The 10698-nt window shown below is 48.2% G+C and overlaps 1 protein-coding gene and 1 long non-coding RNA gene across 2 annotated transcripts in view; one reads left to right on the plus strand and one right to left on the minus strand.

Annotated features, from left to right (window-relative positions):
- SDC2 (syndecan 2) overlaps nucleotides 1-3752 on the minus strand; it is a 122666-nt gene extending 118914 nt beyond the window's left edge. The window contains exon 1 of the mRNA XM_055546607.1: nucleotides 3179-3752. Coding sequence (XP_055402582.1) covers nucleotides 3179-3238 — 60 coding nt within the window. The 5' untranslated portion in view covers nucleotides 3239-3752. The remainder of the gene's footprint in view (nucleotides 1-3178) is intronic.
- Nucleotides 3753-3875: 123 nt separating this feature from the next.
- Nucleotides 3876-8840, plus strand: LOC129627044 (uncharacterized). The gene is made up of 3 exons (XR_008702399.1): nucleotides 3876-4228; nucleotides 6766-7214; nucleotides 7498-8840. It is a non-coding gene; the product is annotated as an uncharacterized LOC129627044 (long non-coding RNA).
- Nucleotides 8841-10698: the final 1858 nt, after the last annotated feature.

Here is a 10698-nt window from a genome sequence, read left to right on the forward strand (position 1 = left end):
CCCAGAAGTAGGAGTTGGAGGGTGTACTCAAATTCCTATGGACACCCATTCTTCCACAGGCCTGATCTTAATAAGATCTTTCCTTCCTACTGCTAAAATCCAACTAACAGAGAAAGAGCCCTTGTTCCTCTAAGATTCCCTAGCAAGTATAATTAGCTACATTACTAGAGCAGCCAAAATTTATTTTTTCAAGGAACTGCAAAAGGTTATATGGTTCCAATTTAATTTTTCCTTCGAATGCAAACTTTCCAATGCCTGCCTTTCATAATACATGAGAGGTAATGCATGGGTCCAAATGATTTGACAGTTTCTTTTAATTTACACACATCTAAGCATGGGTATAAAATTCCACTAGTTCAAAACACTTCCTTTTCTTAAACATATCTCCAGTTCAAATTACATGTTTATAGCAGTCTGCAATGTATTATTTCTAAAGATAAACAATCATGTAAAAAATTAATAGAGAAACAGCAGCATATCACTACTGCCACACTCCGTCAGTCTTTCCCCTCGCATGGGCAGTGGGAAGTATAAATGCACGGCCATGACCAAGCTCTCCCTGCTGTCTCCAGCATGCAGAAACCAAGGGCCACTGGTTCCTTTCCACAGACAGATAGCCTTGAGCCTTAGTTGCTGAGAATCTCCTTTTCTTTTCCCCCTTGAACGTGGTATAAAACTCAAGAATGCACTAACTGCAGATACTTTTCCTTCCAATAAAAGAGAAGCTCTGAGTTCAGACGATCACTATTTCTGACTCCCCGGAAAACAGTTGCAGTTTTCCCATTAAAATGCAAAGTACTGGAAATAATGTACTAGAATGGCTAAAATGTTGAAAAATGAAGTCTTTCATTTATGCGGCTACACTTGAAACAAATAGAGACTGAAAAGTTATTTAAATGAACTACTGGCCTTCCTGGGCCTTGAAACAGCTGCTTTTGCGAAAAACTGCCTCCTTCACAAAGACTCTCTGCTACAGTCTTCATTCATGCTACAGTTGACATTTTAAAAATCTCTAATCACCCTTTTGAATGATATTCCAATTCCTGAAAATGGTATCTACCACAGTGAAACACCTTATTTGGAACGCATCCAATTCTGGATGGAAATGAGAAATACTAGAAACCCAAAGATACAGAGTTGGGGAAGTGGGGAGGGTGTCAGGGGAGAAGACAGGTATAGTTCAGCCAAAAAGCTTCCTTATGAATCACTGTTGGATTTAAGAAAAAACCCAGGGAGATATTCTTCCTGTAGAATCCTCAAATAGTAACACTTTCTAGCAAATCTCCAAACAGGACTCAGCAAAAAGGGACCTCCTTAGCCCAGCACAGCTTTTTACGCAGGCTTCGCCAAAAAACCTTTAGATAGAGTTCTCCCTTTGCCCTGTTTTGCAACAAGATGAGCAATAATGATTTTCTGAAAGAAACAGAGAATCTGTCTCTTTTAGTGTGCAAAGAGCCAAAGTTCATAACTGGCTGGGAGATTACCAATCCCAACGGATATAAACGATCGTATGCCAAAGAGAAATGCCGTTAAGGCTCGGAGCTCTACAGCCAGCCGGAGCACCCAAATTTTCATGTGTTCAGTCTACGCTCTCCAATCTCGCGTAACGTTTGGCGACCTGCTAGCACACCCAGAGCCCCTCCGCACTGATGATAAATGCCACATCGGCTGCTAGGTGCCAAAGAGGTTTCCCAATCCTAAATCATATCAATTTAAAAGGAAAAAAAAAAAAAAGGAGGGGGCCGGGAGAGAAGGGAAGAATAACACGCCAAAGGCGGGGGGGGGGGGGGACCTCACAAAACCACCCCTAAAGATGACATGATTTGTCTTGGAAGGGACGGTCCGGTTTACTAGAAATGGACACGTTGCTAAGTAGCCAAGGGAGGAGGTATGGGGAACAAGAGGAGGGTAGAAACAGCTGTCCTCCCTACCCGAGGCCCCGGACCGCGCTGAGGCTGCAAACGGGCTCGCGGGTATTTCGGGGTTCCACCCAGCCGGACAAAGCTCAGGGCGCCCAGGTAGGGGCCGCCAGGCACAAGGGCAAGCCCAGGAGGCATTTCCCTGTAGAGGGCGCTCACTGGGCGTCGTAGGGAAACCAGCTCCAACCCTCGAGCCAGAGGAGAGGAAACCCAGTTCCCAACACCAAGGCCGGGGAGGGAGGCTGGGTTGCCCGCAGCCGGGGCCGGAGAAGAGATTCCCCCGGGCCTGAGGGCACCCCGGCCGGGGTCCGCGAGAGCGAGCGCGGCAGGCTGGAAGCTTCAGGCTGCGAGCGGCCAGGCGACCCGAGGCCGAGCGCAGTGCCACCCGCACCCCCGTCTCGCCCAGCTGCCGCGCTCGAACGCGATCCATAAGAGATGCCCTCCCGCCCCTGATGGCCCGCGAGTCCCCTGGACCCTCAAGCAGGACGGGTCGCCGGGACTGCGAGTCCAGGGTCCGCACCCCGGCATTTTCGGGTGCATTTTTCCACGCATTCCCGCCGCCCCTCCCCAGCAGGACCCAGGACTGCGCGCCTCCGCGGGTCGCGTTACCCCGTAGTGTCTGCTCTCTCGCCCCAGCCACTGGGAACATCAAACAAAAGAACTTTTTTGCAAACTTTCCTCTCCGGACACTTCGCGGGTTTCTTAAAAAGCTTAGCCTCATCTTCCCAGAACCTGCATTCAATCCAGTAGGGAAGCTGGCGCGGGGGGCGGGAGGGGGGGCACAGGGGGAGGGTTCACGGAGGAAGGGACCCCCAAAGTTTCCAGGCCGTCCCTTAGTCTCGGGGAGCGCGCGGGGGGGACCAGTTCCTTCGAAGCCCTATGCACGCTTCCTCTCTCTCGTCCCCCTTCCCCATCGGTCCTTCTCGGCCACGCAGCAAGACCCTCGGGAGGGTGAATAAGTTGGGAACCTCTTCAGCGGCCTCCGCGGTTCGACAAAACGGCAATACCTTCGCTCTCATCCCGGGGGACCTCAGGGTAACTTCGGCGAGAGGCGCTTTTCTGCGGGAAGGGAAAGGGGAGAAGGCGTGGAGCGCATTTGTCCCTTAGATCCCCGGGGGATCCCCAGCGATACGTCTGGCAGCGGGGGGCTAGAAGGGCATCCCCCAGGGGGCGCTCCCCGATTCCCCGCGGGGTCTGCGGAGTCGGTTCGGCTTCCGCACCCTAAAAGGCGCGCGCGCCCCCCGCCCGGCCCAACTCACCGACTCGGCGGACACGCAGGCCACCAAGACCCAGGTGAGCAGGATCCAAGCGCGCCGCATATTCCTCCGGGACCGGTGGCTCCCAGCCGCCCGCTTGCAACGAGGGAGAACACGAAGCTTCTCGCCCAGCGCCCGGCGCTGCTCGCGCAGAACGATCCGGAGCAGAGCTGCCGCAGCGATCGCGGTTCTGGGGGCTCGAGGGGACTCGAGGGGCTCGGGGCTCCGGAGCGCCCGCTTCCTCCGGCTGCGCCCCGGGACCGCGGCGCCTTCTCACTTGTTGGCTCCTCCACTCCCGAGGCCGGATTGTGGCTCCGGGCGGGGGAGGCGGCTCGGAGGATCTTGTTGCTCTGCTGTGGTTTTACTCCTCCGCGGACTCCTTCCCTGTGTCGCTGCTCCGTTTCTGATTTTTTTGAGGAATAAATTAGATGGCTTCGAATGTAGCTGCAGCTGAAGTTTGGGGGCAGAGCGGCGGGGGCGCGCGATTCGCGCGGCTGGAGCTCCCGGAGTATCTGGAGAGTAGCGCGTCCGAGCCGGGCTAGTGGCTCCGCCGCGGCGCCCCTCCTCCGCCTCCTCCTCCTCCCGCGCCGCCGCCTCCCTCCCCGGGTCCTCCTCCTCCTCCAGCTCCCTCCCTCCTCCTCCAGCTCCCTCCCTCCTCCTCCCTCTCCCTCCCTCTTCCCTCCCCGGCCGGCTTCTCCGGACTCCTCCTGGCCGCCCGAGGAGAGGAGGCGGCAGTGTGACTCCCAGCGAAACCCGGGAGAAATTCCTCCAGGATTACGCCCGGATTGGCAGCTCCGGGGACCAGTGGCCACAGGCGGCTCCGCGCCGCGGCTGCGCTGGGTCCGCTCGTCCTCAGTCCATGCTTCAGTGCTCTGCTACGCCTTCATTCTCTGGCTTCTTTCTCCCCTAGTCTCTCCCCTCTTTTCCTCTCTCCTCCTCCGTACTCCTTCTTCTCTATTTCCTTTTCACTTGCACTTTTCTGGAAGAAAGATCGGTGAAAAACTTGATATGTATTTATTAATAGCTTTTCTGGCTGCGAGAATTGGACTAGCGGTAAGAAACTGCTTTGGGGGCGGGGGTCGGGGCGGGGGGAACCACGAAGTTTACAGATGCCTGCAAGCAGTGTGAAGTGTTTCTAAGTCTCCAGTTAATGAAAATTGTATTTAAAAAAGAAGACAGTCAATGTAGTAAACGTATATTGAGTATTTCCCATTCTCCCTAACCACCCTCCCCCCCAAAAGGAAGTGGAGGAATACTCCCATAAATTAAAAATGCAACACTTTCAAAGCTTATAATTTCAACTAAAGACTTAAATACCACTTTGCCTCACACAGTTTAAGCCCCTAAGGTATTTTATAGGTTCCATTTCAGCACAGAAATAGGAAGCTTACAAATAGGGCAATTTGATGAGAATTGGATGGAGACCTTGAATAATTACCGATTTAAGAGAACTTTAAAGAAAAGAGGGATAATGTAATTTCTAGTTTGCAAAAAAAAATAGTGTTATTTCCTGAATGGAAGTAATCGATCTGAATATTTTGTTGTGAAGTCTTTTTTTTTTTCAATTCTGGGTCTATAGTACACTATACAACATGGCAAATGCATAGTTCCTTCCTATTTCTAGCATCATTTTTCTCTCTGACTTCTGAAGTGAATGAATTATGGAGCCATTCTGCTCCTAGAATGCCTGCTCTAGGAAACCAGGGAACTTTCTGTCTTGTTCACCACTGTATTCTCATTCCTGCTTCATAAAATACACAATGTATATTTCTTGGATAAACTTTGATCTAAAACTGCAAAAGTATCTGCCTGCAGTGCAGGAGACACAAGAAATGCAGGGGAAGATCCCTTGAAAGAGGAAATGGCAACCCACTCCAGTATTCTTGCCTGAAACATCCCATGGACAGAGGAGCCCGGCGGCTACAGTCCAAAGAGTCACAAAGAGTCAGACACCGCTGAGCATGCACAGATACTAGACCGTGAAAAATTTTGAACTTGGGATAAATTAGACTCACACTCTAAGTGAGAATTACAATGTCTTAGTAACCTTTCATGGAAGAAATCTCAGAGAAAGGAATTTAGAGAGCCGGAGGAAACATTAAGAGAACTGAGTCTGAGATATCCACTTCTTTGGTTTAAATGTCCCAACTACCAGGCTCCCAACAGGCAAATCTAAGGTGTTGGCAGCCAAGAGGTAATTTGGAAAAATGGAAGAGTAGACAGAAAAGACGGAGAAGGCACTGGCACCCCACTCCAGTACTCTTGCCTGGAGAATCCCATGGATGGAGGAGCCTGGTAGGGTGCAGTCCATGGGGCCGCGAAGAGTCGGACACGACTGAGCGACTTCACTTTCACTTTTCACTTTCCTGCATTGGAGAAGGAAATGGCAACCCACTCCAGTGTTCTTGCCTGGAGAATCCCAGGGACAGGGGAGCCTGGTGGGCTACCATCTATGGGGTCACACAGAGTTGGACATGACTGAAGTGACTTAGCAGCAGCAGACAGAAAAGAAAAATATCAGGAGACTGGGAGTTGTAACATCAGATGTTTCTGATTCCACAGAAACTGAGCTGGTACCTGTAGATCAATGTGGGTCTGGGTCTTGCTTGGTTCTGGGGAGAATGAACTATGACGGTGTTTTTAAGATGGATTCTTTGTGGTTTGAACATGGATGAACGTGGCCATTCCTACTTCTGCAGGGCTGCCAGTCCAAGGGCCACTGTCATCCTGTAACCTGGATGAAAATATTCTTAGCTCCCCTCACCAATACCCTGTATCCCATCCCCTCCCACCCCTACTCCCACCACTCCCCACAGAAAATGGTCTGGCTAAACATGCAGAGTTAGCAGCTTCCAAGTAGGGAGACTCGAACCCCAGTCTCTGGGTTTCAGAACCTATGGGTTCCGTAGAATTCATCCATGGGTTGAAGAATTTCTTGAGATGGAGAGACTTCTGAAATGAGTTTCCAAAGGACAATGAACAATATAAGAGAAATGTCATCTCTATTCCCAAAAGAGACCCAGTCTGCTCTCCAGACTTTGGGCAAGGCCACTCCCCGCATCTCCCCAACAGTTAAGTGAAGTTGCTCATTCGTGTCCGACTCTTTGCGACCCCATGGATTGTAGCCTACTAGGCTCCTCTGTCCATGGGATTTTCCAGTCAATAGTCCTGGAGTGGATTGCCATTTCCTTCTCCAGGGGATCCTCCTGACCCAGGGATCGAACCCAGGTCTCCTGCATTGTAGACAGATGCTTTTACCGTCTGAACCACCAACAGTTGAGAACCCATCAAATAAACGAGAATTTTAGTGAAAGGGGAAAAAGCACTTCTCAACTGGCTGTCACAGCTGTTGATGTTTATTGGGTCATCCACCTAATGAGCATGGAGACTGTTCTCTGTTTCAACTTAGGCAGACTGGTAAAAATGAATTAGCAGATGCATCTGTGAAAGGAATGCATCTATGCAACTGATGGCACACCCCAAATCTCTTGGTATTTTTGAGACTCTCAGTGACTTGGTATTTTTTTGATAAATCATCTATAGGAGAATTTATGTAATAAGGAGATGGTACTGTTTTATGGTTTTTCCAGTAGTCATGCATGGATGTGAGAGTTGGACCATAAAGAAGGCTGAGCACTGAAGAATTGAGGCCTTCAAATTGTGGTGCTGGAGAAGACTCTTGAGAGTCCCTTGGACTGCAAGGAGATCAAACCAGTCAATCCTAAAGGAAGTCAACCCTGAACATTCATTGGAAGGACTGATGCTGAAGCTCCAATAGTATGGCTCCCTGATGCAAAGAGCCAACTCATTAGAAAAGATCCTGATGCTGGGAAAGATTGAGGGCAAAAGGAGAAGGGGGCAGCAGAGGATGAGATGGTTGGATGGCATCACCGACACGATGGACATGAATTTGAGTAAACTCCAGAAGATAGTGCAGGACAGGGAAGCCTGGCATGCTGCAGTCCATGGAGTTGCAAAGAGTTGGACACAACGTAGTGACTGAACGGCAACAACTATTTTGAGAGTCACATAATATCAGGTATATGATAACAAATATTCAAGACTTGGTGCTTAAGTGCATGAACAGGTGTGGCCAAAAGGATAATCTGACCGTGGGAAAATCACAGACTGTGAAAACACTTACACAAGAGCTGGCTACCAAAAAATTAGCCCTGCTGAGTGGGAGTGGGGTTGTCCCCATTGTTAGACACATGTCTAAACTTGAAAATGGTGAAGACCTGTGTCTTAGTTTATTTGAGCTGCTTTAAGAAAAATGTCATGGACTAGGAGGCTTATAAACAACAAAAATTTATTTCTCACAGTTCTGCAGGCTGGAAGTCCACGATCAAGGTGCTGGCAGCTGCGGTGTCTGGTGAGAAGAGGCTTCCTGGTTTACAGTTGTCTTTTCACTGCGTCCTCATGTAGTAGCAGAGGTGCGAGATTCTCTAGAGCCTCTTGTAAGGGTGCAAGTCCTATCCATGCGAGCTATGCTCTCATTACCCAATCACCTCCCCAAAAGCCCCACCACCTAGTACCATCACCTTGGAGATAAGGATTTCTTGGAAAGTGAAATTTGCTCAGTCCAACTCTTTGCGACCCCATGGACTGTAGCTTCCGGGCTTCTCTGTCCATGGAATTTTCCAGGCAAGAATACTGGAGTTGGTAGCCATTCCCTTCTCCAGGGGATTTTCCCGACCCAGGGATTGAACACGGGTCTCCTGCACTGCAGGCAAATTCTTTGCCGTCTGAGCCATCAGGGAAGCACATGTGGTGGGCACGCTCACTGAATCCATGAGTTTGACTATCACTACAGATAGTCACCTATCTGTGCTTTTACCTATTTGAAATATTTTTAAACTGATAATGGACTAAAATTCAGTAGAATCTGGTGGACTGTATCAAATACAGTATGTCTAGCTTGTGACTAGAGCCAGAGGCTCCTCTCTAACCTATGTTTTCAAGTCCTTATTTCAGGACTGTGCTTTGAGGGGCACAGCAAATACAATAGCAGAACCAATCACTTTTCAAATAGCTTCACTGATTGCTAAAAATAAATGCCCTTTCTCAAGAATCTCGAAAGAAAATATAACAAATGAACAGAATGTAGAGACTAAGGTTCAGAAACGTAAAAAATAAAAATGAGAACCTATTTTGTATCTATATATCCTATGATAACTGTGGAAGGGCAGGTGTTATGTTCCAGGGGGAACTGTCAGAGCAGGAAACTGCAGAGGAAAAAAAATGCTACCTGGTTGTTCTTCCACTCAGCATCCCCTGGAATGTTCCCAAGGCTCTGGGTTAGAAATCCATTTAGTAGCATCAGCTCTGACTAAATTCACTCAGAAGAAAATAGAACGTGAGACTATGACGAAATCTAGCCAGCCAGATCGGAAAAGGCAACAGCACCCCACTCCAGTACTCTTGCCTGGAAAATCCCATGGATGGAGGAGCCTGGTGGGCTGCAGTCCATGGGGTCACTAAGAGTCAGACACGACTGAACGACTTCACTTTCACTTTTCACTTTCATGCATTGGAGAAGGAAATAACAACTCACTCCAGTGTTCTTGCCTGGAGAATCCCAGGGACGGGGGAGCCTGGTGGGCTGCCGTCTCTGGGGTCGCACAGAGTCGGACACGACTGAATCGACTTAGCAGCAGCAGCAGCAGCAGCCAGCCAGCCAGATATTATCAGTGCTAATAATGGCAAGTGAGTGGAGGCCATGATGAATATCCACAGGCCATCCAAGAAAATCTATTCTTAGCCTCGGTCTTCACACTGTTCTCCCCGTTCACCTCTGTCAAGCCTTTGCCAGGGATGTTGACTGATTTGAGTTTCATAATTTGAGTCTGTGCTAATGTTGAACAAGATGGTCTCATTTTGGGCAGCAGGACACAGGCAGGAAAGTCAAAATCGTAGAGTACATAAATTATCCCCTGAATAACACAGAAGGCAAAACACTCTTTTTGGCTTCCCTAACCTTGGAAGGAAAGTTATGACCAACCTAGATAGCATATTGAAAAACAGAGACATTACTTTGCCGACAAAGGTCCATCTAGTCAAGGCTATGGTTTTTCCAGTGGTCATGTATGGATGTGAGAGTTGGACTGTGAAGAAAGCTGCTTTTGAACTGTGGTGTTGGAGAAGACTCTTGAGAGTCCCTTGGACTGCAAGGAGATCCAACCAGTCCATTCTGAAGGAGATCAGCCCTGGGATTTCTTTGGAAGGAATGATGCTAAAGCTGAAACTCCAGTACTTTGGCCACCTCATGCGAAGAGTTGACTCATTGGAAAAGACTCTGAAGCTGGGAGGGATTAGGGGCAGGAGGAGAAGGGGATAACAGAGGATGAGATGGCTGGATGGCATCACTGACTTGATGGACGTGAGTTTGAGTGAACTCCAGGAGTTGGTAATAGACAGGGAGGCCTGGCGTGCTGTGGTTCATGGGGTTGCAAAGAGTCAGACACGACTGAGCGACTGAACTGAACAGAACTGAACAGAATGGCATGGTTCTTGAAAGACTGGCAAAACTTGGCATCCATTCATTTGACAAATATACATGGGTAACCACCTGCACACGCCTGGTCCTTGTGGGGTAAGCACATGAATTTTCTCAAAATATGTTACAGTAACACATTTTAAACTGAAAGTTGTCCTCAAGTCACAAGTCTGTGACTAAGGTCCATGTCAAATTTCACCCTAAAATCAGATATGAAAATTTAAAGAAAACATTATTTATAGAATATATCATTCGTGGGCATCAAGCAACATTTTCCTAAGAGCTATATATGTGAAATTAGAAAGTTTCCATAAAGGTATCTTCAAATTATTTGCACTGCACTTGTATTCCAGTTGGACAGGAATATCTAATCTTGGTTGATCTGATGTAAAATGATATCCTTCTTGTTACTACTGTCTGCATAGACTATTACTTTAATGGCAGCAAGCCCTACCGCCCCACTGCCCCCGCTATTCTTAGAGATCCATCTTTTCCAAGACCCTGGAGGGGAACCCTACATACTGTATACTAAAAAGCCCACATCTCCTTGCTCACAATTATGCAGACCGGGGCTGGATGTTAGGGGAGGCAATTTATTAGTGGGCCAGATTCACCCTTCAAATCATTTAAACTAGGGAACTCAATTGTACAGTGACCTGGGAGTTATCCAGAACTGGTAAGGGTTCTTGTGTCCTGAAACAGAAGGGGCTGATCTACAGTAGAAAGAATAAAACAGGTGAACAGAGAGGAGAGAATCAGAGAACACACGACTCCAGAATAATGCAAGATTCCTGATTTTTTTCCAGTTCCTTTCCTAGCCTCTTTTTGAGATCCAAACCAACTCGATTCCTTTGGGATCTACAAAATACTCTGGTAAAGTCAAGTCTTTAAGGTAAAGTCCTCATTTTTCCTTAGCTAGTTTTAGAGGATTTCTGTTCCTGGTAAACAAATGATCTCAGACCAAGACAGAGCTGAAAATGAGGTAGAGTTTTGACTATGTTTCCTTCACTTGGAATAGAATAGAATC

This window comes from Bubalus kerabau, chromosome 14 (assembly GCF_029407905.1).
Source record: "Bubalus kerabau isolate K-KA32 ecotype Philippines breed swamp buffalo chromosome 14, PCC_UOA_SB_1v2, whole genome shotgun sequence".
NCBI lineage: Eukaryota > Metazoa > Chordata > Mammalia > Artiodactyla > Bovidae > Bubalus > Bubalus kerabau.